At 32.5% G+C, this 25930-nt stretch overlaps 3 protein-coding genes and 5 non-coding genes across 13 annotated transcripts; 7 read left to right on the forward strand and 1 right to left on the reverse strand.

The window, feature by feature from the left end:
- The first annotated feature begins 1105 nt into the window (after positions 1–1105).
- Positions 1106–4876, forward strand: LOC146955371 (uncharacterized). Of its 2 annotated transcripts, XM_085721320.1 has the most exons (3): positions 1106–1535; positions 3795–4577; positions 4685–4876. In XM_085721320.1, exons 1-3 carry the CDS (start codon positions 1526–1528, stop codon positions 4711–4713), a joined length of 822 nt encoding a protein of 273 aa, XP_085577446.1. In that variant the 5' UTR covers positions 1106–1525; the 3' UTR covers positions 4714–4876. The 2 variants fall into 2 exon arrangements, with proteins under 2 accessions (XP_085577446.1, XP_085577442.1); XM_085721316.1 differs by lacking the exon at positions 1106–1535 and having other exon boundaries at positions 3602–4577.
- A 5581-nt stretch (positions 4877–10457) lies between these two features.
- Positions 10458–14814, reverse strand: LOC146955372 (kinesin-like protein KIN-10A). Of its 5 annotated transcripts, none has more exons than XR_015016608.1 (10): positions 14656–14814; positions 14283–14577; positions 13161–13510; positions 12964–13074; positions 12338–12409; positions 11990–12119; positions 11635–11885; positions 11288–11400; positions 11124–11196; positions 10458–10624 (listed from the first exon to the last, which is right to left on the reverse strand). XR_015016608.1 is itself a non-coding variant. In XM_085721337.1 (9 exons), the coding sequence occupies exons 3-6, from the start codon at positions 13230–13232 to the stop codon at positions 11709–11711; spliced, it is 399 nt and encodes a 132-aa protein (XP_085577463.1). In that variant the 5' UTR covers positions 13233–13510; positions 14283–14577; positions 14656–14814; the 3' UTR covers positions 10458–10624; positions 11124–11196; positions 11288–11400; positions 11635–11708. The 5 variants fall into 5 exon arrangements, 3 of the variants coding, with proteins under 3 accessions (XP_085577463.1, XP_085577453.1, XP_085577456.1); XR_015016607.1 differs by having other exon boundaries at positions 11635–11893; XM_085721337.1 differs by lacking the exon at positions 12338–12409 and having other exon boundaries at positions 11635–11794.
- A 6401-nt stretch (positions 14815–21215) lies between these two features.
- Positions 21216–24601, forward strand: LOC146955373 (small ribosomal subunit protein uS7-like). The gene is made up of 5 exons (XM_085721349.1): positions 21216–21374; positions 21457–21554; positions 21952–22220; positions 24033–24236; positions 24350–24601. The coding sequence occupies exons 1-5, from the start codon at positions 21281–21283 to the stop codon at positions 24402–24404; spliced, it is 720 nt and encodes a 239-aa protein (XP_085577475.1). The 5' UTR covers positions 21216–21280; the 3' UTR covers positions 24405–24601.
- Positions 22338–22417, forward strand: LOC146955374 (small nucleolar RNA Z102/R77). The gene has a single exon (XR_015025304.1). It is a non-coding gene; the product is annotated as a small nucleolar RNA Z102/R77 (small nucleolar RNA).
- LOC146955375 (small nucleolar RNA Z102/R77) lies at positions 22652–22732 on the forward strand. Its single transcript, XR_015025303.1, has one exon. It is a non-coding gene; the product is annotated as a small nucleolar RNA Z102/R77 (small nucleolar RNA).
- LOC146955376 (small nucleolar RNA Z102/R77) lies at positions 22934–23015 on the forward strand. Its single transcript, XR_015025301.1, has one exon. It is a non-coding gene; the product is annotated as a small nucleolar RNA Z102/R77 (small nucleolar RNA).
- On the forward strand, positions 23298–23379 carry LOC146955377 (small nucleolar RNA Z102/R77). Its single transcript, XR_015025302.1, has one exon. It is a non-coding gene; the product is annotated as a small nucleolar RNA Z102/R77 (small nucleolar RNA).
- Positions 23596–23678, forward strand: LOC146955378 (small nucleolar RNA Z102/R77). Its single transcript, XR_015025299.1, has one exon. It is a non-coding gene; the product is annotated as a small nucleolar RNA Z102/R77 (small nucleolar RNA).
- Positions 24602–25930: the final 1329 nt, after the last annotated feature.

The raw sequence follows: 25930 nt of genomic DNA on the forward strand, positions 1-25930 counted from the left end.
TTCATTCATCTTTTAAAGAAGGAAAAACATAATTTTCTGTAATATATTTTGCATTAGAGTGAAGGAGAGTATATATTTTAACATATGGGGAGAATATTGTAGTGTAATTTAAGTTTTCACAAGCCAATAGAGTGCAACTTACTCTTAAAAAAAACATTTATTTCATAAATAATAGAAAAATAAGACATAAATGCAATTGAAGTTGAGTTTACAATCAATTCGTATTTATAATCTATGTAATAATGTTCATTCTCACATGACATGTATGATTTCAATTTCATATTTAATGAATGAAGAAAAATAGATAGTGTATTTTTTTTAAAGACATTTAGGGGGTGTCATGCATGTAGTTAATGGTGTTCTTGTTCATTGACATGCATGAATCAAAAAATCATATTTAATACGTGAAAATGAAGGATAATCTTTTATATATGATCTATCTAATATTCAAAATTGTGTTTTTTATATTCTCTTTAATTAAAACTCATAAGACTTTAATTTCTAAATTAAAAGTAACATTTTTGATTTAAGATTAAGCAAAAAAATCAAATTATTGACTAATAATATCCAAGTTCAGTCTCTAATTTAAACAATACTAGATAGTTTTTTCTTACCTACCGGCATAATTTCAAATGATCAGAACCTCTGTCTCACGAGAATTAAGGAGACAAGACGAACCTTTAATTCCTACCCAACTTTCAAAATTTACAAAATCAACACCATTTTTTACTGCGCAAAATTAGAACCATAATTTGCAAAGAATTAAAATCTAAATATCTGTATTTTAGGGAAAAAGTACGATACTTTTTAATATATATATATATATATATATATATATATATATATATTTAAAAAAATAATAGTAAGTAAAATTTAAAAACATTTAAATAAAATAACAAAAAGAAAGAGTATTAATCGTACAAAAAAAAAAGAGGTAACAATATTCAACCGGGAAAAAGTACGATACTTTTTAATATATATATATATATATATATATATATATATATATATATATATTTAAAAAAATAATAGTAAGTAAAATTTAAAAACATTTAAATAAAATAACAAAAAGAAAGAGTATTAATCGTACAAAAAAATAAGAGGTAACTGTTGGAATATTTAGTTATAATTTATTTAATTATAATATTCCAATGATTATTGTGTGGGCATATATATCTAATTTAATTATATTAGCTATTTATCTTTAAGGGCCTTAATTGATTAGTGATCATATAATGGAAAAAGGCTTATTAGGTTTCTATTAAAATAATAATCAATTATTTAAGTGATATGGGCTTGGATCGGGTGGATGTCTGGATGGTCCATTAACGGAATAATGGGAAACCCTAATGGCCATCCTATATAAAGAGGCTATGGTCCCCAATATACCGTACACAGCAAAACCGCTCTTCTCCCCATCTGAAGCGCATTAGGGCATCAAGGTACAGGTTGAGGAAGAACCAAACCAGCCGCCGCTGACTCTGTTTTTGTTTCAGATCACTGCTGCCGGGAAAACTCTTTTGTCATGGATCCAGGTATTCCTATGACCTTGAACTTTAATCTCAGTAAATCAAACATGTTGTATCTGATCATAAACTTGTTCAATAACTGCTTCCGCTGTTGATTGATAAATTAAATTTATGTATATTGAACTGTTTATGAAATTTGCTAACAAGTGGTATCAGAGCCACTTCATGTTTGGTTTATTGGATCGTTTATGCAAATTATGTGTTTCGGTTGATATGTATATATCATCGATTGATGATTAATGTTTTATTTTCAATCGATCACTTTTATATGGCCTGACTGTTCATCGATTGATAGTTGTATTAATTGTGATGGCTGTTATATTTATATATATAATTTTGTATGCTTGTGTGTTAACCATCGATGATGTTTGTTTTTGTTTTGGTTATTCATCGATGCTAATTTCAACACTTTGTCATCATTGGCTTAATTTATTCATGGATGAATCTTGATGAAACACTTTTGTTTGTTGCGATTCATTTTTTCTTTTAATCGAATCGGTGATGCTTCTGTTATCATCCAGTACCTCTATTTATTTTTTATCAATGCTAATTTGGTTTTTTCTTCATTGGTTTCAAAACAAGTCAATAATTTTTTGTTTAAACCAATTTTGGTAAAACGGTGTAATCAATTTCTTTGGCCTATCATGATCCATAAACTTTGTTTTTCAATACTGGCTAATATTTGTTTGGAAATATTATATTTTATTTTCAAAAATTGATTGGATTGGTGATACGTGATTGTCAATTTTTGTTTAAATGATAAATTAAGTTGGACTTGTTTCTTTAATTTTGAAACAAACTGTGTATGTTTATTTTATTTTTTTTTCTTTTCAATTTGGCACATCCAGATCGGTGCATCTAGTCTTTGTCAAACAATGGTCTTTTGTATGCAATACCTTGTTTTTGGTTTATTTTAATTGACTATATCTGTACATGAAAATTCATCTTTGTGCTTATATTTTTGATGAATTTTGTTTTACGCTTCCTATCAATGCTGCCATTATATTTTGACACACCTGAATTTGTCAAATTTTTCCTCTCTCAATCGTAAAACAAATTCCCTATTGTTTGGGACCTTTACGCTGTTTTTTGCAGAAACCGTTTTATTGAATTTAGGATAAATATATAAACTTTATTCAATTATTTATTTATTGAATTATAAATCAGAACTTTGACTATTTATTTAATTTTAAAATAATTCAAAGTGTACATGATTTTAGGAGTAAACCATGCATTTAGCAAATATTTTTGGAACCTTAAGTCTATTTGCATATACGTATGGTAATTTCCGTTTTATATATATATATATTTTTTTTTAATTGGATTGTTTAATTTTATTTTTTTTTATTTTGAAACAAATCGCATTTGCAATCCGTAATAGTAGCATTATTAATGCACATGATTGTTTCAATATTTTTTTTCATTTCCGTGAAGCAAATTTTTTTTTTTTTTTCCGTAACAGTGGCATTTTTTATCAATGCATATAATTGTTTAAAATCTTTTGCTTTTATTTTGGTGGAACAAGATAGTGTTATATATATTTATGTCCGTGCATATATCTTTCATTCTTGCTGCATATTCGATAGAATATGTACTACCTTTGTTCACCTCCCTGCAACTACAGTGCGCATATGTGCGCTGTCCTTTGCTTAAAGTTAACCTGCGATTTCCTTCTCGCATCGAGGATACCCCTTAATAATCATGAGATTATTAAAAGATAAATATAAACATACAATCTGCATTACATTTGTTAGTAATGTTCATGTGAATTTTAAGACTTTCCCATTCAGTTTATTAAACTAAAAATGTCTAGTAATTTTTGTTGAGTTGGTTGAAACAACAAGTTGCAAAAGTAACCCCTGTTGCGTAGATTTGATTTAATTGAAATTACAAAAGGATGTAGTGTGCAATTATTCATGCGAACTGTTTAGTCGGCCAAAAGGAAGGCACAGTTTGGCCGAATAATTACATACCTGCGAGGGTAAATATGTGATAATTCTTCATTTTTTTTTCTCTCCATGTGGACAATGAGGATGTCAAAAGGCACCCATTGTCTGACAGGACTTATTATCAATATTTGATCTTTGCATTGAGAGTACCGCTTGCAATTAAATCTTAGCAGTCAAAAGATTGTGGTTTAATGATGCGTTTGGTATCTTGTTTAAGTCTTATTTAATTTGCATATAAAGAAATTGTACATGTCTTTTGGTTATTTTACGACATGTCTACTAAAGTTGTTGTACGTTTATTGTTCTCTTCTTCCAGTTGCTGCTGCCACCGCTCCCAATTTTGCTGCTCAAATTAACACTATCCCTATGCTGAGTGGGATGAACTTCAAGTCATGGAAGGAATCTGCTGAGATTGTTCTTGGATGCATGGACTTGGATTTATCCTTGAGGGAGGATCGCCCCGTTGCTACTCCTGAGAATCCGAATGAAGTTAAGATAGAAAAATGGGACCGTTCAAACCGTATGTGTCTTATGATCATTAAAAGATCCATACCAGAGATGATCAGGGGCTCGATTGCTGAGAGTGAGACTGCTAAAGGGTTCCTTGAAACCGTTGAGAAGTTCTTTGCTAAGAATGACAAAGTTGAAACAAGTAATGTCCTATCCAAACTGGTTTCAATGAGCTACAAAGGTAAAGGGAACATAAGGGAGTACATTTTGGAAATGTCTAATCTCGCATCAAAACTCAAGGCACTGAAGTTAGAACTTCCTGAAGATTTAATTGTGCACTTGGTTTTAATTTCTCTTCCACCACACTTCAGTCAGTTCAAAGTGAGTTATAACACTCAGAAGGAAAAATGGACATTGAATGAGCTGATTTCTCACTGTGTGCAAGAAGAGGAGAGATTGAAAAGAGAGAAGACTGAAAGTGCTCACTTGGCCACCAACTCTCAGAATAAAAGGAAAAGGGCTGCTGCAAATTCTTCACAGAATAAGAAGGCAAAGGAACAACCAGCTGGGGTGAAATGTTTCTTCTGCAAGAAATATGGTCACATGAAGAATGATTGTTCCAAGTTTGCCGCATGGAAAGTAAAGAAGGGTAAGTTTCTCACTTTTGTTTGTTCTGAAATTAATTTAGTTTCTGTACCTATGGACAGTTGGTGGGTAGATTCTGGTGCTACTACTCACATTAGTATGTCCTTGCAGGGTTGCCTGTGGAGCCGTCCACCAAGTGATGCTGAAAGATTCATCTATGTGGGCGATGGCAACAAGGTTGCAGTTGAGGCTATAGGAACCTTTAGATTATTGTTTAAGACTGGTTGTTATTTGGATTTGTTTGAGACTTATGTTGCACCGTCTATTAGACGGAATTTAATTTCTATTTCTGTTTTGGACAAATTTGGTTTTTCTTGTTCATTTGGAAATAATAAAGTTAGCCTCTCAAATAATTCAAATATTGTTGGTTACGGGTCTTTAATTGATAATCTATATATGCTTGATATTGAGCGTTCCTCTAGCGAAATATTGCAAATAGAGTCACGAGGTACAAAACGTAGAATTAATCATAATTCCGCCACTTTATGGCACAGGCGATTAGGTCATATCTCTAAACAGAGAATTCAGAGGCTTGTGTCAGAAAGAATTCTTGAACCCTTAGATATGTCAGACTTTGAAGTTTGCATTCAGTGTATCAAGGGTAAGCAAACAAACAAAAGGAATTTTAACGCCGAAAGAGCTAAAGACGTCTTAGAACTAATACATACTGATATATGTGGTCCTTTCCCATCAAGTTCTTGGAATGGACAAAGGTATTTTATTACATTCATAGACGATTACTCGAGGTACGGCTATCTGTATTTAATTCATGAGAAATCTCAATCCCTGGATGTGTTCAAATCATTCAAAGCTGAAGTTGAACTTCAACTTGGAAAGAAAGTTAAAGCTGTCAAGTCTGACCGTGGTGGTGAATACTATGGTCGGTATGATGGATCAGGAGAACAACGTCCAGGACCCTTTGCGCTTTTCCTCAAAGAATGTGGAATTGTTCCGCAATATACAATGCCGGGAAAACCCAACATGAATGGAGTTGCAGAACGACGAAACAGGACTCTTAAAGATATGGTGAGAAGTATGATTAGTCATTCTTCTCTTCCAGAGTCACTTTGGGGAGAGGCATTAAAGGCCGCAGTCTATATCCTAAATAGAGTGCCTAGTAAAGTAGTAGCTAAAACCCCTTATGAGCTGTGGACTGGGAAAAAGCCCAGCATTAAGCACTTGCACGTTTGGGGATGTCCAGCTGAAGCAAGGCCTTACAGGCCTCATGAAAACAAGTTGGATGCAAAGACAGTTAGTTGCTACTTTGTTGGATACGCTGAACGCTCTTACGGGTATAAGTTTTACAACCCCATTAGTAGAACAATTTTTGAAACGGGAAATGCAAGGTTTCTTGAGGATGTAGAATTTGGGGGGGAAGGAAACATAAGGAGTGTTGTCTTTGATGAAGAAACTGTTACTGAAAATGAGCAAGTTATTGTGCCTGCTTTTGTTCCAGAAACAGATTCAGAAACAAACAATGATGTTATTCATAACATACCTGAAGAACAAGACAACGCTAAGTTTCTTCCTCTAGCACCACTTGAAGTTCAAATTCAACAACCTCAAGAATCGCCATTAAGAAGATCCACTAGAGAGAGGAGAAGTGCAATTTCAGATGATTATGTTGTATTTCTTCAGACTCATGAGGATGGCATTGGGTTGACTACAGAAGATCCAATCAACTTTAGTCAAGCTATCCAAAGTCCTAACTCTCTTAAGTGGGTTGATGCCATGAAGGATGAGATAAAATCGATGGCTGACAACAATGTTTGGGATCTCGTTGAGTTACCTGAAGGAAAGAAACCCATTGGTTGTAAATGGATATTTAAAACCAAACGGGATTCTAAGGGTAATGTTGAGAGATATAAAGCCCGTCTTGTCGCCAAAGGTTATACTCAAAAGGAAGGCATTGATTATAAAGAGACTTTCTCTCCGGTTTCTTCGAAAGACTCTCTTAGAATCATAATGGCATTAGTAGCTCATTTTGATTTAGAGCTGCATCAGATGGATGTAAAGACTGCTTTCTTAAATGGAAACATTGAGGAAACAATATACATGGTGCAGCCAGAAAATTTTGTGTCAGGTGACCCAAAATCTATGGTTTGCAAACTTAAGAAATCCATCTATGGCCTTAAACAGGCTTCCCGTCAATGGTACTTTAAGTTTCATCAAGTTATATCCTCGTTTGGTTTTGAGGCTAATCAAGTTGATGATTGTTTGTACCTAAAGTTCAGTGGGAGTAAATATATCTTCTTGGTATTATATGTAGATGATATCCTTTTAGCAAGCAACGATATAGGCTTACTGCACGAAACCAAGAAATTTCTCACAAAGAATTTTGAGATGAAAGATCTTGGGGACGCCTCCTTTGTCTTAGGAATCCAAATACTTAGAGATCGCTCTCGAGGTGTTTTAGGATTGTCACAAAGGAGCTATATCGATACAGTTTTGGATAGATTCTCCATGAAAGATAGTAAACCAGGAGATACACCCGTTGCTAAAGGAGACAAATTTTGTCTCAAACAGTGCCCCATTACGGATCTTGAAAAGAAAGAGATGCAAAAGATTCCCTACGCTTCGGCTGTGGGAAGTCTCATGTATGCTCAAGTTTGCACCCGTCCCGACTTAGCTTTCATTATAGGAGTTCTTGGGAGATATTTAAGCAACCCTGGTATGCAGCATTGGACGGCAGTAAAGCGTGTTATGCGTTACTTGAAGAGAACAAGAGACTTTGTGCTCACTTATCAGAAGTCAGACAACTTGGAGATCGTCAGATATTCTGACTCTGATTTTGCAGGATGCCCGGATAGCAGACGTTCCACATCTGGTTACATCTTCCTCTTGGCTGGAGGAGCCGTCTCCTGGAAGTCTGCTAAGCAGACTTTAGTGGCTCCCTCTACCATGGCGGCGGAGTTTGTGGCTTGCTTTGAGGCATCAAATCATGGAACTTGGCTGCGGAACTTTGTCACTGGCCTACGCATCGTTGGGAGCATCCAGAGGCCCTTGAAGATTTATTGTGACAATAGTGCAGCTGTACTCTACTCCAACAACAATATGAGTGCTACGAAATCGAAATTTATCGACATCAAGTATCTTGTTGTGAAAGAAAGAGTTCAGGAGAAACAAATTTCGATAGAACAAATAGGAACAGACTGTATGCTAGCTGATCCACTAACTAAAGGCTTGGCACCAAAGGCTTTTCATGGACATGTTGCAAACATGGGTCTTGGTTTTTCGATTGCCTTAGATTAGTGGGAGTCATTTCCTATTCTTCATTTTATGTTCTATATATTATTGATGTAATTTTGGTTCAAACTTTCAGTTATGTTTGATTTTCTGCAGAAATAAAACTTATGTGATATTATTGTTATAACAATATCAAGTTTAATTTTATTATGTGCAACTTTTGTAATTTCATTGCACCTATTGAACTACATTATGATCTCAATAAAGACTTATGTAGGACCAGTTGGAAATAGACATGATTTAGAGATCACATTAAATGAAATTTCCATGCCACTCACCCATATTGATCTATGTCATTGAGTACATTGTTATGGTGGTCGTCGGGGTTCCGTCACGTTATATATCAGTGACGACAGCCGCGGTGGTCCCATTATTAATGTATGAGATGAACCAGATTGTAAAGTTGAAATCTAACGATAGATAGCATTCAGATGTGCACCTAAAGAACCTTGATATAATTATTTGTAAGATATATTGCCCAAGTGGGAGATTGTTGGAATATTTAGTTATAATTTATTTAATTATAATATTCCAATGATTATTGTGTGGGCATATATATCTAATTTAATTATATTAGCTATTTATCTTTAAGGGCCTTAATTGATTAGTGATCATATAATGGAAAAAGGCTTATTAGGTTTCTATTAAAATAATAATCAATTATTTAAGTGATATGGGCTTGGATCGGGTGGATGTCTGGATGGTCCATTAACGGAATAATGGGAAACCCTAATGGCCATCCTATATAAAGAGGCTATGGTCCCCAATATACCGTACACAGCAAAACCGCTCTTCTCCCCATCTGAAGCGCATTAGGGCATCAAGGTACAGGTTGAGGAAGAACCAAACCAGCCGCCGCTGACTCTGTTTTTGTTTCAGATCACTGCTGCCGGGAAAACTCTTTTGTCATGGATCCAGGTATTCCTATGACCTTGAACTTTAATCTCAGTAAATCAAACATGTTGTATCTGATCATAAACTTGTTCAATAACTGCTTCCGCTGTTGATTGATAAATTAAATTTATGTATATTGAACTGTTTATGAAATTTGCTAACAGTAACAATATTCAAACTAAATTTGAATCATGTCATCTCTTGATCTATTTAACATCTCCTAATACTTTACTTTCCAATGTTTTATAAATTAGACCGAACTTACCAGTTAAACCGATCTGGAATTGGAATTGAAGTCAATGTCAATCTGAACATACACAATAAATCAGTAGTCGAAAAGAATTAAGGAAAAAATGGTTCAAACTGGTGGAAGCTAGAAGACTTGTTGAGTCCTACAAAGAATAAGGAAATGTCGTCTAAAGATTGAACATTCTATTTTGTTTGATTATTTTATTTTAATTATCGTTTTAACAACGGAGATAACACAACATTATTTATTTTAATCTAATAAATACATATTTTTAATTTTTCTCACACTTGGGAAAAAAATACACCTCAAATTAATTGTTCTTTTCCCAAATAGCATAACGTCTTAACAAATTATTCAAAATTGATTTCTTTACACACGCCATTGAATTTTTATTGAAAATTTAATGTGTTCTGATATAGTTATAATAACATTTCCTTAAAAAAATTGAATTATAATAAAATTAGTAATTTGTAAATATATATTTGAACAAAAAAATACCAAACACTATCTTTTCGGAAAGTCTTTCCACCCTTTTCGGATTATATGATAAAAGAAACACGGTTCAGATTATATAATATGAAATATGTTTATATAAACAATAATCAGAACCTCGACTCATTTCAGCAGTTGCGAATTTTGCTTATAAAAACCAACAAAAAAAAATAAAGTAAAAAATGATTTATCAAATAAAATCAAAAAAGTAATTTATTTTTTTATTTTTATGAAAATACGAAAAAATAAAAAAATGAAAAACATGGCTAAACAATGAAATTTTGGATTTTTAGGGGCTTAGTCCCTTATATAAAAGTCTGTTCCTTGATTTTTTTTCTTGATTTTCTTGACAAGTTTCAGAGCAACCTGATCAAATAGCTTGAAAACCGGATTTTCGATTAGGATACTACAGAAGCGGTGCACAATGACCTAAACACAAGAAAGACAATGAAACAATGAGTTAAAATGGTTAGTATAATTCTTACACCGGCTATTCCTATCACAAACAAGTTCAACCTTTATGCTGATACAATTCAAATCTTATAATCCAAACCTTGTTATGAAATTAATCCTTAGCATTGCACACTACTACAGAAATCAGTTTTTACATCAGTTGGAAACTACTTTTCACATCAGGTGGCAACCGATGTAAAGTGATATGATGTGGAATGTGCATGTCATTTCACATCAGGTACGGACTGATGTAATAGCAATATTTCCACATCAGGCTTTTTTCCCACTGATGTGATACGTTCTTTTTAAAATTTAAGATCAGGGTTTTCACATCAGTTTTATGATAGAAACTGAAGTAAAATAATTATATTTATCATCAGTCTTCTATCCCACCGATGTGAAATCTACATTTTTTTTTAAAAAAAATTATGCTTTATTAATACTGCTTACAAAATCAGCTTGAGACCATGTTCTTTTCTTTTATTTATATTAGAAATATGAAAAAAAAATATGATATTTTAATGCCAAAAAGGAAGCTAAAAAGCTAAGAGATACAAAATTTAATTTATAACCCTCACAAGTATACTTTCAAACTTATGCAAATTACATCATAAATCTTTAAGTCACGTGAGAAAGTGATTACATAATTTTTCTTTACATTACCAGTCTGGAGTAACTGGGGTACAAAGAGGGAGTTTCGGAAGCAAGGCCAAGATCTGTATGAAAAAAAATACCAGAAATGCAAAACATAAGACAATGATAGTTTATGTGCTTGCAAAAGATCACATTCAGATGGAGAAGTCGCACAATTACAAAGACATACAATTATCATTTCAAAATTGAAAAACTCCTATAAGCTAGAAGATCATCCCAACCAGGTCATAGTCTGGAATGTTTCTTTCTAATACCTATGTTGCCTTCAGCTTTTTATCTAATTATGTTTTATTTTTATAATAACGCAACCAATTCTTATTTTCTTCACTGTGCGATCTGTTTTGCCATATAAATTATGCAAAAATTATATCCAATATTTGGTGGTATTATGATAGAAGTTCAATAAGTACTAAAGGTGGGTGTCCATCCATGATTACACAAATGAAAGAAATATAATGTCATGCTGCAATATTTGCTTACAGAACTGACTATTCAATCACATGATAAGATCCAGGTATCGAGAAAAAGACAAAAAGGAAGTAACATGGTGAAATTATTAACCTTTTTTGATGAGCCAAAGAAATCTGTGCGATCACACAAATAGTAGTAGGCCAAAAGAAGACCGAATTCAGACCTATAACAAAGAATGAGTGAAGGAAATAGAAGTTAGTAGTTTGATCTACACATTTAACTATCTTGTAATATAAATAAAATGGTTCACTTACATAGCTCTAAGGGTCAAGCCTTGTGTTGCCTTGAGGAACTCCACCTTGTCCTTAGCAACCTCTTCACTCACTTCCTTCAAGACGCCTTTTGTGAAAATCAAACCAACATTTCCCTGATCCAGTAAACAAAACGTTATACAAATCCTAAAAAAAGTTAATAACAACAACAACAAGTCCTCATTAATAGCACTTATTGACATGACCATCACCCTGTTTGGATAAACAACTAAATTAAGGGCTTATAGCAACACAAGGGCATATAGCATAACACTACAAGAACAACGCAACACTTTACATCATTTGTATGTCGAAATCAAATAAAAATTAAGTTCAATAATTACACTTACATATGTCCTCTTGGAGGAGGGAGTGGAGGTGGTGTTGGAGGCCTGGTTGACACGCTTGAAGCTAATGGAGGAACCTATGACAGATGCATGCTAGAACCTTCCCCTCCACGGACCACCTCAACTAATCGTCCTTTATAAACCTTTCCAAATCCACCTCTACCTAGAATGTTTTTGTTACTGAAGTTATTAGTTGCTACTAGTAGCTCACGTAGAGAATACCTTTTACGCTGACTAAGGTGAACATCAGGATCCTGCTCAGCTACCGCGGTAAACGACAATGTTGCTTTATCAGTAATAATAACTATAAAACACAACATTTATCGGCATGGATACCATTTTCTGTTATTCAACTAACCAGGAACGTCAAAGAAATGACCCCGTTGTTTTCTTTTTTTTCCAATAAACAAGTGCAATTGCTGGAGCTGCAAACAACAGAGCAGCACCTGCAGCAACTCCTCCAGCGATAGCTCCAGTATTACTGTTACCTGAAAAAGGGATTACAGTTCAATTATATATTTTAACCCTTCTAGATTGTTGTTTGAGAGATCTCTGTATTCCAAGATTGCTGTTGTGTCAATTTACACATAGAAGTATATTGATTCTAACATAAATAGTAATCTACTTTGATTTCTTCAAAACAAAACAAAAAATATCTACTCCGACTATCACTCGGAGGAAATCTAAATAAAGGAGGAACACTCACCGAACTTGCAGCGTAGCAACATTTGACAAAGAAATGGGAATGCCTCCAGTCAAGCTGTTATTATTGAGACGCCTATTTCGGAGAGCAAAATGAATAATCAGTTTGCTATATACAAGATACAACTGATAAAGTAGAGTAATAAATCATGATAGGCAACAAGTCATCAAATGCATAAGAGAAGAAGGGCTGATAGATAACAAAATTCTATTATGCAAAGTGAAATTGTAAAGAATGGAAAACATATCTCACTCAAGGCATAACCAATACATTCATAAATTAAAGTCTTAGTTCCAAATACATGAATGAATTAGATAATCATATTAAAAGTTGTTACACATCGGCTAAAGCAAATTCACTTTAATGCAGGAAAGAAAAAAAAGAATAAAAAATGCAAGAAAAGACCATGCAAACAATTGGGTTGCAGTACTGTTAGAATATATTAAACTAACCCTATAAGATGAATTGAGATACTATAACATGATATCAAGATATTATAAGATATTTAATACCTTGTAACAAGTCCTTTAATATCCTATAAGATATTCTAAGATATTAACTTGTTTTGAAAGTGTTAACATGGAACAGGAATGAAGCAATTAACTAAAAAATAATAATTAGTTGATTACCTGCAGAAGCATGGTAAGTTTGCTGTCTCTAAAAGGCACATGTGAATCACCATTTGCAATGGACTCGACCACTCTCTTCAGCGCTATATTACCTTGATTAATTTTTGCTGTCTGTAAATTCATCAATCGTGTTATACAATCAGTAGAGAACCTACAAGATTAAAGAAAGAAAATCGACATGGCAGAAAAATAATAACCTGCATTTTTGCCTCAAATCCAGTTTGACCAGCTTGTTCAATATTTTCTGATCCTGCCATGTCCACAAGCATTAGTCGTCCTCCCACAGTCGGGACATCAAGTATCACATGATCAGAATAAAAAAGTCGTCAGTTACCAACCAATGAAACTCAATAAATTTGATCAGAACCACCTTCCACAAAAGCAACTATACCATGCACTGACTTCTAGAACTTCTGTCATTACAAAGAGTGCTTTTAACAATCCTTCGCTTCTCCACTTTCTGAATTTCTTTTGAGATCTTCCCTGCTTTATTTCCAGATATATAGGTTGCATTCTTAGCCTTTTTCCCCATCACTTCAAGTTTGACCTACAAGTCAAATTGCAGACATAAGAAAGTGGCACCATCCAAATGTTAGCACACTCAATTAATTAAAAAGGGTATGGTTCAGTTTACACTTCAAACTAACATCTGATTTTTAATATTAGTATGAATAAATAATAAGCCCAGATAAGCTTATCTTATCCTGAACCAACTGAGTTAAAGAAAGAGCAAATTCCAACCAAATGTGTACAAATTATGAACATAAGTTGTTCCGACCTTAGTTGACCTTTTGGTGTACCGGAACATAGTAAGTAAATCATGCAAACTTCATGAGCATATCACTAAACGGAGCCAAATAACAATCCTAATCTTAAACCCTAGATATGATCAGAAGAACAAAACCTATAGAGTACACAAGAAAGTGGCATTATCCAAAATCCAAATGGTCAACACATACAATTAGTTAAAAACAAGTTAATACTTTCAAAACTAACATCTGATGTTTAAAACCTATTGATTTGAATAATATTGATTTGTAAAGGTTTCCATAAGCTAAAAAATATGTCAATCCAAACATGCCCTGAGTGCTCATGGTATGAATGTGCTTATCTATAAGCTATTTCAACAACCCAAAATCTAAACAGTCCCATACGTAACAATAAACAACAGAAATCAACACAAAATAACCAAAAAATTTAGATTTATCATGCAATACACTAAAACAAACAACCCATTATACAATCGAAATTCATTCTTGAATCAATAAAAAAAGTGTAATCTAAAGAGAAAAGGAAAACTCACTACAAGGAAAACTCACCACAAGCAGGGGATAAGGTCAAGAAAAGCAAATGTTGTCGGTTTTCTTAACGTGCATACGATCAGATCGCTTCATCATGGTGTTCTTTCCCATGAGAACAACCGAGTCACCACATAGACCCTGGCGAATGTTCTGTAGCTGATTAGATCCAACGTTTTTTTTATGAACAAGTGATTAGATCCAACGTTTTTTTAATGAACAAGTGATTAGATCCAACGTTGTCAGCGTTGACAACAAGAATTTGGGTGTATTCATCGATAAGCTTGCGTGTATTCATCTTCATCACCTAAATCCACTGATTGAAAATGGGTTAGGGTTTCTCGATTGAAAAGGGCAAAGATTAAAAATTCATAGAGAGAAAGAGAGAACTCACCGGAAGAAAACAATGATTGACCTTCGACGGTAGAGAGGTTGAGCTTCGACGGTGAGCTTCGACGGTGAAAGAGAACGTGAGAGGTTGAGATTAAACAAATTTGATTGAGAGTGGAAAAGGTGTTGATGAGTTTTTACGATAGAGGCAAAAGGTAAAGGTGAATATTTGTTTTTTCCCCTCAGGCAGGTCTCACCACTGATGTGAAAAAAGTTAGCCAAAGTTTTCACTCAAATTGCGAAAATGCCACCGCGTCTTTTTCCCTTCATTTCAATTGTGCACTGATGTAAATGTTATGTGCTATTAGGAATTCCCTTCATGTGTTTATGTCAACTGATGTAAAAACACATAGTGTGCATCTTTCCCTTCAGATATTTCATGTGCTGATGTAAAAACTAAAACCCCCCTAATGTTAAATGTATATTTTGTAGTAGTGGCAAGATATTATAAAGTATATAAGAATAGAGAGAAAGAAACAAAGAGAGAACATAAGAGTGTATTGTATTACTTCACAAGTGTGTCCTTTACATGGAAATGCAGGTCCTATTTATATGATACAATATAAGCAAGTGAATGATCAAAGTAATTAAGGACCACTAACCATCCATTCACTTATGGGAGTTATAGGAAGGTGGAAGACTAAGGATGGACATCCACTAAAGTTAATATATTCATAACACTCCCCCTTGGATGTCCATCAGGATATGCCTCATTAAAACCTTACTAAGAAAAAACCCAATGGGAAAAAATCTCAATGAAGGAAAAAGAGTACAACATCCTTTTATGTCATAATCTACCTCGTTAAAAACCTTACCAGGAAAACCCAGTGGGATAAAACCATGGTTAAGGGAGAAAGAGTGCAGAACACATTGTCTCCCCCTCATAAAGACAACGAAGAAGTTTAAATAATCTTTTATACTAGTTACTCAAAATCTTTACTTGGCGGTGATTGTGTAGAAAGATATAATATATCTCCATACTCTTCTCCAAATTAGCGGCTCTTGAGATATCTTCATATTGAGTTGTTGAAAGAGCCTCCTTTTAAAATTAGTAAACCGCAAGTTTCTTGTATGTATAAAATCATAATATTTAATAAAGAGCATTCTCCACTTCCTTGATGTGGTGTTAGCATTTTCAAAGAATTGGGTGATATTGTTCTTTCTCTAAGGTACAAATTTTATGCCTGACTTTGCTCCAATATCTGTATTGACAAAACTAAAATACCAGGATATATATCATAAGCAAAATACATTAGTGTCCTCAGTTTACCAATTCAAGTAGTTCATAATTTTCTTGAGGGTATGATTTTTACTCACATCTAGTGACATCACAATTATTCTAGTATATAATCAATTAGATTTGTCCATATCAACATTTATATAATAACAAATTTTAGAATCTCTTCAGAATTTCTAATAATATTTTATATCATTATCATAAAATCGATTATAACGAGTTCATTTCCAAATCCTTAAAATGGACAAATGATTTTATCTTTTCAATAATTTTGATAGTATGTATTACGCAAATGATATCCTTCAGGGAGTTTCATATATCACTATCAAGTGAGTCATATAAATAAATTGTAACACATCTTTCATATAATTTGAGTCTTTCACGTGCTACTGAACTTAATCAAGTATGAAAAAGTTTTTGAATTCACTTCACGTGAATATGTCTTTAAAGAATATATGCCTCCTAAAAATAAATGGTAGACATTTACCTATTCACTTCAGGTGAATATATCAAACTCTATATATATGTATTTTACCATTCTAATTCCCTTTTCGAGCGAAAAATCATACATATCTAATTAAATTCACATCTTCGAGTGTGCGGACTACATGTCCAAAAAATTCAGATTTACAAAACGAGTTTGATTTCACGGGAATTATCTTTTTCCATCTGCAAATATTTTCTTTTTCTATAATCTTTAATAGACTGGAATTCACGATCCTCATTATCAACAATCACATATAGCGCTATATTATATCCAAAAACACGTCGACATTGACTTTACTTCGGTTCCATCTCATTTCATTGAGATATTACATTCATGACATAATTTATTAATATTTCATAAGTTTCAGGTACCTGATTTGTTCTTCTGAAACTGAAAAAATCAATTATGTCAGAAAACTCTTTTAGAGTTTCTATATCCTTGTTTGGGTTATCATTTCTTTAAGCTCCTTTTCTTATTCGAAGCTTTTTATATTTGGAACCGATTGATCTATCATGCTTCAGGCACGATTGAAACTCATTTTTAGTATTAGATTATCCGACATTGACATCTATTTCATTTGGAGCTTTAGCAACTGATATTTGATTTATTTACCTTTACAAATGAGTTATATCTTGAGGATCAAGACGAGACAATAATATTTTCTTTCAAATAATTTATCTGAACTTCAGGTTCACATTTTCATCTGCTTATTATCTCCCCCTAATATTGGGAAAACTAATCCATCAATTGATAATCAGCCTACTGGTTGTAAATAAGTTCGCTCAACACAATTAATGATAGATGAAGATTCATATCAAATATATTTTCCCAATATTCTTTCAATATTTATCTTAGTGTATTATATTGGACAATTGTGATATACACAACACATCCAAAATCCACTTGGGTGAGAAATATTAGGTTGTTAACCTAAAACAAATTATAGATATTAAGGGGAGGACTTATATATAGTAATGTGTTGGGTTGATGCAGATCAATATCAACATACAAGATTATTGATTCCCAAAATAGAGTTTATAAGACATGATCTCATAACCAAACTAGAGCTTATTAGGTATGGTCTGATAAGTATCAATTATACAATTAACTCTTGACGTCTAAAGAATGGATCTTCAAGTCCATTTTTATTACCATATGCTACCAATTTTTCAATGTCAATTTCAATTGACGAATGATACTTATCAAATGCTTTATGAAAAGTTTAGAAATTAAACTCCTAGTTAAATTGTTGACATAATAATCTCACAAACTTCTGGTTGTGAACATACATGTGATCATTTAGTTGATGCATCGATTCAAATCATATAATATTCAAGTGATTCACATGATTAGTGTATTAATTTAAATATCACCTTATATAAGTGAGAGACTCATTCTTTTAAATTGTCAACTTTCTCTGGGAGCTAGTAACACACGATGGTTACTAGATTGAAGAATCTTCTGTCTCTTCAATATATATCTTTTTTTTAATCCCTAAAAAAACATCTTTTTTTTAACTGGTTTCTTCATCAAAATAAAAACGGAATAACCCAACCGGTCTTGCCAACGATAAATTTAATATAATTTGTAAATTTCGGGTTTACAATAATACATGCTTCCATTGCACCAATAATATGTGTAGTCAATATAAATGAAAATACATGTAACTTTTTCACCGCACTTATTTATCAAAAATTGTCTCATAACATAGAGATATTCAACCTATCCTTCATTTCTTATTTTAATACGACATTCATTTAGGAGGACATCTTTCATTCACAAACAAAATCCAACAAAATATACGTAAAATTAATGTGGTCCTTAGTGAGGCAAAGTTCTAAGAGAAATACTTGACTGAGACCTCAAAATATCATAGACATATTTTTTAGAAGGAATCAATAATACAAAATTCATTTATAGTCTTTTGTCAACTAACAAGATTCTCAATTCAAAACAATATCATTCTTAAACTTAATCCTTTCAAAAGTAATAACATCACATTCACAACCACAATAATTACAATTTCATTAGCAAAGCAATTATGTGGAGCATTCTACCAAAAAGTCCTTTTAAATCAATGGTGAATATGTCTTTACCCCCTGTAATATAGGTCATTTCCAGTTTTCCCCCTGTAATTTTTTTTTTGATTTACCCCCTGTAAAATATTTGTTTTTTGATTTACCCCCTAATAGGCCAAACAAAAACGAAAATTTCTTAAAAAAATAAAATAAAATTGGTTTTTGTTTAGCCTATTAGGGGGTAAATAAAAAAAAATTACAAGGGGGTGATTAAAAAAAAAATTTACTAGGGGGAAAATCGGAAATGACCTATATTACAGGGGATAAAGACCTATTAACCCTTAAATCAATGTGGAGCACAAATTATAAGTATCAAATATGTAAAGAGATGACATTACCTCTAACTTTTGATGTCTTGTGGAAACTTATAAATAGTAAAGTTCATAATCATAAATCATAATAATAGAACTTTATTATCTTCACATGTTCAAAGCCTAGATGAATGAAAATCTCTACTCTATCATTTGCCATAAACTCTAGATCGTTTATATGAAACAAATAGTATGGATGATTCAATCAAAAACATAAAGTTTAATTTATCACGCGAGACTTCATCATTTCAACCAATGACTACTCTTTTGTTCAATCACAAATGTGATTTATCTTTTAAAATATTCTTGATATTATTTTCTCAATTTTGCTACTTCAGGAGCATATTCAAAAGGCATAAAATCACAATTTTGCAATTCTTCAAGGATGATTTAATATTAAAATTTAGTTTTTCACGAACTATATTTTAAATCTTCATAATAATGATCAAGAAAATTCTTTATTTGGGCGGTCCTTTAGGGATCATTAAAATAACAAATTAGTTCTTCGAGAACTACATTACATTCTCACTATGTAACTCTTCAATATTTTTTTTTAAAATAATACAAAAATAAAATAGATCTTATTTTCAACCATAAATCTATCAACACCAAGGAAGATCATGATTTTTACTATCCTTCGAGGATGCTTGATATTAAATATTTAGTTCTTCAAGAACTATATCTATTTATAAGAAAAAATTGACTTTTTAAATTCATTGAGTAATTGATGTATTTTTTCTAGAATATAGACCAAATACATCATTTATGTAATGAATCAAAAAAGTCAAATGTTTATTATAAATAAGACCGGAAGGAGTATATATTAAACCTCCATAAACAATGATAAAAATTTGATTGCTTGCAATCCTTCAGGGATGCTTTAATCTTAATTTTTTTCTTCTTTAGAAATTATAATACACATGATCCTCACCATGATTAAGAACAATTCTTTTGCGCAATCCTTCAGGGATACTCGATGTTAAATTATTCAAAAATTTATCAAGAATATCAAACGTGCTAATAAAATTCAATAAAAAAATTATTAAAAATATAAGTTCAGTAGATGTTAACAAATATCTAGTTCTTTAAGAACTCACCACAAACCTCTATCGAGAATAACAAAGAAAAATATACATTCGTTCTTTGAGCAATCCTTCAGGGATGCTTTAATATTAAAAGAAAAAATTAGTTCTTCGAGAACTATATTATAAAATATCTTCATTGTTTGAACTATCCTTCATGGATGATTCGTTGTTGAATTCTTTTAGAATTTAACAAAAATAAAGGAAAATAGATATGATAATTATAAGTTAAAGAACTTTTTCAACAAAATTTATGTGCAAAATAAAATAAAAATAACCATTGACATGAAACATGTTATGTATTTTTAAGCTTTATAGGTGCGAATTAAAACTATCCATTGCCTAATTATCATAGTCTATACATTGAGAAATTGAAAAGTTGTAGATAATTCACTCAAACAAATTTTAAACAAAATGAAAAATTAAAACATAGAGATGTAATGAACCATTAGCAAACCTGAATCATTGTCTAGAACCATCATTACTTCTTTAAATTCTTCAACACTTTCCATCGTAACAATTGTGGTTAATCTTCTAATCATGCTCTTTATCATACTCAATCTCAGAAAATGTCAAGTTTAATAAAAAAAATTGATAGATAAAATCAAAAGCATATAAGAAACAAATGAAGATACTAGCTGATGTTTCAGCAACATGTCTGATAATTATATTTAATAGGTATTTATAAAAACCGTAAAACAACAAGGTAGTAAGCACCCTTAGCATATGAAGTGACCAAGACATACAAATTTTGAGCAGGAAAGAAGGAACTTTGGATCATAAGAACATGACAACAACGTGATGATGAAATACAAAGGTCATATATTTTCAATTAAAAATAGAAATTCATTCCATGGAAGCAAATTTTAGAATCAATAAATTACATCATAAACATGTAAACAATACAACAAATAATATCAAGAACATGTAAACAACGTTAACAAATAATATCAAGAACAAGTAAGAATCGATATCACCTCAAATTGTTAGAGCTCCGTGCTGATAACGTGTTTTGAAATTAATCCTTAGCATTGCAAGATATTATAAAGTATATAAGAATAAAGAGAAAGAAACAAAGAGAGAACATAAGAGTGTATTGTATTACTTCACAAGTGTATCCTTTAGATGGAAATGCAGATCCTATTTATAGGATACAATATAAGCAAGTGAATGATCAAAGTAATTAAGGACCACTAACCATCCATTCACGTATGAGAGTTATAGGAAGGTGGAAGACTAAGGATGGACATCCACTAAAGTTAATATATTCATAACAAACCTATTATTCATATGATTTTATTAGAGAGTGCATGAGAAAAGAGAACGGTGTGAAAAGCAATTTGCATCGCCGTTAACATTCTTAGTCCACGAAAGAAAACATCGAGTCCGGCCCAGGCAAAAAATGGATCCACGAAAACACCAAAATAAATAGCCATGAACCAATGCACCAAAATTAGGGTTTATCACATACCATACCTTCTCCATTCTCAGCAGCTTCAGTTTGGTTGCCGCATCCACCTCAATCACGGTTCGTTCATTTCCTTCACATTCTTCGAATCTTCGTTCCTTTTCTGTATCCACTGTTTCTCATTCTTCGTTTCTCTATGCAGCCATGGCTGATGTCATTGAAGAACCTGTTGCAGTCGTTTCAGATCCAAACCTGATCGAAGTCAAGCTCTTCAACCGCTGGAGCTTCGATGACGTTCAGGTCATTTTTTCACATTTCTTCAATTTCATCTCAGATTTCGTTTTTTAATTACTTTTGAACAATCTATTAATTACTCTGTTTGAAATGTGTAATAATTTCTGTTTTTTTTGTTTGTTGAAATTTTGATATACTGCAATATTTTTTTTATTTCAATTAATTGGATTTTATTGTGTTTTGGTAATTAAAAAAATGTTGTGATTAGTTTAAACTAATACTACTTAATTAGTTTACTGCAATTTTTTGTGAAATTTTGGTATTTTCTGTTTTAGTTATCTGAAATTAGTTTACTGAAATTTTTTCTTTCAATTAATTGGTTTTTGTGTTAGTTATATTGTGTTTTTTGTTAATTATAAAAAGGTAGTGATTAATGTTGGAATTTTGATTTTGATTATACCAGATTACTGATTTGTCTCTTGGGGATTACATTGGAGCAAGATCCAAGCATGCAACATATGTTCCACACACTGCTGGTAGATACTCGAAGAAGCGATTCAGGAAAGCTCAGTGTCCCATTGTTGAGAGGCTCACTAACTCTCTCATGATGCATGGGAGGAACAATGGAAAGAAGCTTATGGCAGTTAGGATCATTAAGCATGCTATGGAGATTATTCATTTGTTAACTGACCAGAACCCGATTCAGGTCATCGTTGATGCTGTCGTCAACAGGTATGAATTGTGGATTGTTGATGGCTGTAGAAATTTGAGTTTGATATTGTGAAAATTGTTGATGTTTTTCATTTATTGAAACAATGTTTTTTATTTTATTTTCTGGTTTGATATGGAGGATGGAGTGATGAATTTTTGTTTCCCTATTGGTTTGACTGCAAGAGTGATGCAATTTTATTAGAACTATCTGACCATTCTCCTATCATTCCAGTTAATTGTTTTTAATATCTTATTAGATATTGTGGTTTCTTATGAAGATAAACACATAATTAAGTGCAGGTTATAATAAATAAACACTTTGGAAATACTATTTCTATGTCTTTGTCTGTTGGAAATTTGAGTTTGATACTGTGAGATTTGTCTTATGTATGTAGTTATTGTGATTGTGATTAGGTTGTTCTGTTTTTAGATTTTTTCTGGTTTGATATGGAGAATGGAATGATGAATATTTGTTTCCCTATTGGTTTGACTGCCAGAATGATGCAATTTGTTTTAGAACTATCTGACCATTCTCATATCATTCCAGTAATGAACTTTTATGTTTCACTAGTAATGACTATTAATGACTGTTGAGGAGATTGAAAAGAAACACTTCAGTAATTAAGTATAAGTTAACATAAATAAACAATTGCAATTGGTCTTTTCATACTATAGTGTAAATGATTTTAATTTAATTGACATTCTCGTGTATTTATTGTTTGGCTTGGAATGGAGGATGGAGTGATGAATATTTGTTTTCCTATTGGTTTGACTGCCAGAATGATGGCATTTTGTATTAGCTCTATCTGACCATTCTCTTAACATTCCAGGTCATTTGTTTGTATCTAATTAGAAATCAATCAGAAATATGGGTTTTAACATGAAAATGACTGACTTGTCATGTTTCTAAATAAAGATATTGAAAAGAAAGACTTAGCTAAATAAAGTTAATGTTGTAAACGATATTAAAAAGAAAGCCAGCTAAATAAAGTTAATATTACTAATAAACTTTTGCAATTTTCTTATCAAGCAAGTGTGAATGATTTGAATTTGTATGATGTTTTTATGTACTTGTTTGGCACTTTGGCTTGATTTGTAGGATGGAGTGATGAATAATTTGTTTCCTATTGGTTTGACCGCCAGAATGATGGCAAATTGTATTAGCTCTATCTGACCATCCACATTATCTCCCAGTTCATTTTTATTTTCAATTTATAACAAGACTTTGGTGCTCTGTTTTTGTTTTTTTTTTTCTTTCAAAAAATAGAACTCTTTCCAGAAGATGTTGTTGGATCATAACCTTACATTTCATGAGTTTTGATTTTCTGTGCTCTTTTGATTTGATGTTAAACCTACTTTGGTTTTTAAGCATAGAACAGTGACAATTGTAGTTGGAGAATGACATGATGATTGGTTATTTCCCTATTGGATTGATTGCCTGGATGATGGCATTTATGTATTAGCTCTATCTGATCATTCTCCTCAATGAATGAAATTATGATTGTTTTTGTCTATTTAATTAATCAACGACATTCTGCACCAAATATTACTGTAAGTGGTTGTTTCTTAAATATGCCATGCTAGCTGTGTATTTTCCGAGGTTGTTATTTACATATCACAATGTACCCAAAAGTGTTGTGTTTAACTGTTGCGATTTATGGTCAGTTCATGTTTCATAAGAATATGCTACCTTTTGCTTTTCTTGACATGTCCTGTTATGAATCAAATATTACTGTTTTCTTGACATGCTCTGTTATGAACCAAATATTACTGTTTCATAATTTTGAATTTGGATCTGATTTGTTTTGGTATGCGCATGTGTCATTTGTATAGTGGTCCTCGTGAAGATGCAACTCGTATTGGTTCTGCTGGAGTTGTAAGAAGACAGGCTGTGGATATCTCACCCCTTCGTCGTGTGAATCAAGCCATCTATCTTCTAACTACTGGTGCGCGTGAAGCAGCCTTTAGAAATATTAAGACAATTGCTGAATGTCTTGCTGATGAACTTATTAATGCAGCAAAAGGATCATCCAACAGGTATGCTTTTACAAATTTTATACCTGTACACATGCAGTCTTCCATGAATTTTTTTCATCTCGTGTTTTAGTCTTTTTAATTCTGTTAATGATAAATTCTATTATCTCTTTCAGCTATGCAATCAAGAAAAAAGATGAAATTGAAAGAGTTGCCAAGGCAAATCGTTAAGGAGCTTGTGGCAGCATTGGCACCTCAGATTTTGTTTTATCGTTGTACCTTATTTAATGAAGTTTTATGGGCTTTAGCTTCCTAGATTTTTGTTTGCGTACACATTATGAGTAATTTTGTTTGTTAAAACGTGAAATGTGTTGAGACCTGTGTTTGATTATCAACCTTCAAAAGTTATAATATGATAATTTGAATGATGGTTTATGGGTTTTTGGCCTTACGATGTTTCATATATGCCAAATCATGGTTTATTATGAAGCGTAAGCATAAAGTCACAATCTAGTGCAAGCATGTTTTCCCAAGTTTTCCCAACCATGATTTGCTAAAACTGAAGTCTTTGTTTTTGGTCGCTTTGTTAAACCTAAAATCTCATTCTAATCCTTTTATAAGTTGGAAGCTAAAATGGGAGTATTTTTGAGACTACTTAATGGCACGACGTCGTCAAATTCACATGACCTTGAATTACACCAACAATGACTTGTCAAAAGAGAAGATTAAGGCACATGAACTTACAATTTGTCCTACGACCCGAAAACATGATAAAGTTCTAACCGAGGTAGCACAAGTTCTGAGAATTATCTGAGTAATAAGAGGTGGGGGCAACGTGCTCAATCTGGTCCTCCATTACAACACCGGTAATCTATTTCAGGTCTTCGGAGTTTTGACTGGTTGGATACTCATGATAAGGGGGTGCTGGAGTTTTTTCCCCCCCCCCTTAAAGTGGTCGTGAAATCAACATGTCGTACAAGCTCAAAGGGTAGGAAAGCTAAGTCTAGAAAACGTGGTAACAAGCGTAAACAAATTGCAAGGATTTTTAAGTAAAGAATTGAAAGCTATGCTCAAGATTTTGAATAAGCATAAAAGAGGAAGTCAAAAGGTGTGGATAGCGAGTCATCCAATGTTGATGGTAAGAATGTGTCGGTCTCATCTGCTTCTTTATCTTTTGTTAGTAGTGTGATTATAAAAATCAGTTGATTTTACATGCTAAATCTGAGGTAGCGGTGGAGGATAGGTGCAAAATTGGGAGGAAGATAGTGGGTGAAGTTTAAAGGAGATAAAAATAATATGTTTAATGTTTTGTCTAAGGTGGAAAGTAGAGTAAGAGGTACTGGCTGGGGGTGGCAGAAGTGGTAGGAGTGAGGGGTTGAGAGTGAGGGAATGAGAGAGGCTGCCCATCGTCATGTTGATTTTACCCATTTTAACATGTTTATTGATGATAATTTATTAGTTAATCTTCCCTTGTGCTAGAGACGTTTTCTTGGTTTTGAGGTGATGGTCATTCTATGAGTCGACTTGATTTTTTTTTTTTATCAGAGGGATGGTCTTTGAATTGGCTAAATTATATTCAGTTGACTTTGACTAGGGGTTTGTCTGATCATTGTTCTATTATGTTAACTATTGATAAGGAAAATTAGACACTGTTGAGTTTGTAGAAGTGTTAGGCTGAATTTTCTAGGTATAAACATTTTGTTATCAATCAACGACTCTTGTTCCAAGTGGAAGATTGAGGAGGATTTGTTCTTAAA

Source organism: Medicago sativa, chromosome 1 (assembly GCF_051527215.1).
Source record: "Medicago sativa cultivar Bolivia chromosome 1, Bolivia_mono, whole genome shotgun sequence".
NCBI lineage: Eukaryota > Viridiplantae > Streptophyta > Magnoliopsida > Fabales > Fabaceae > Medicago > Medicago sativa.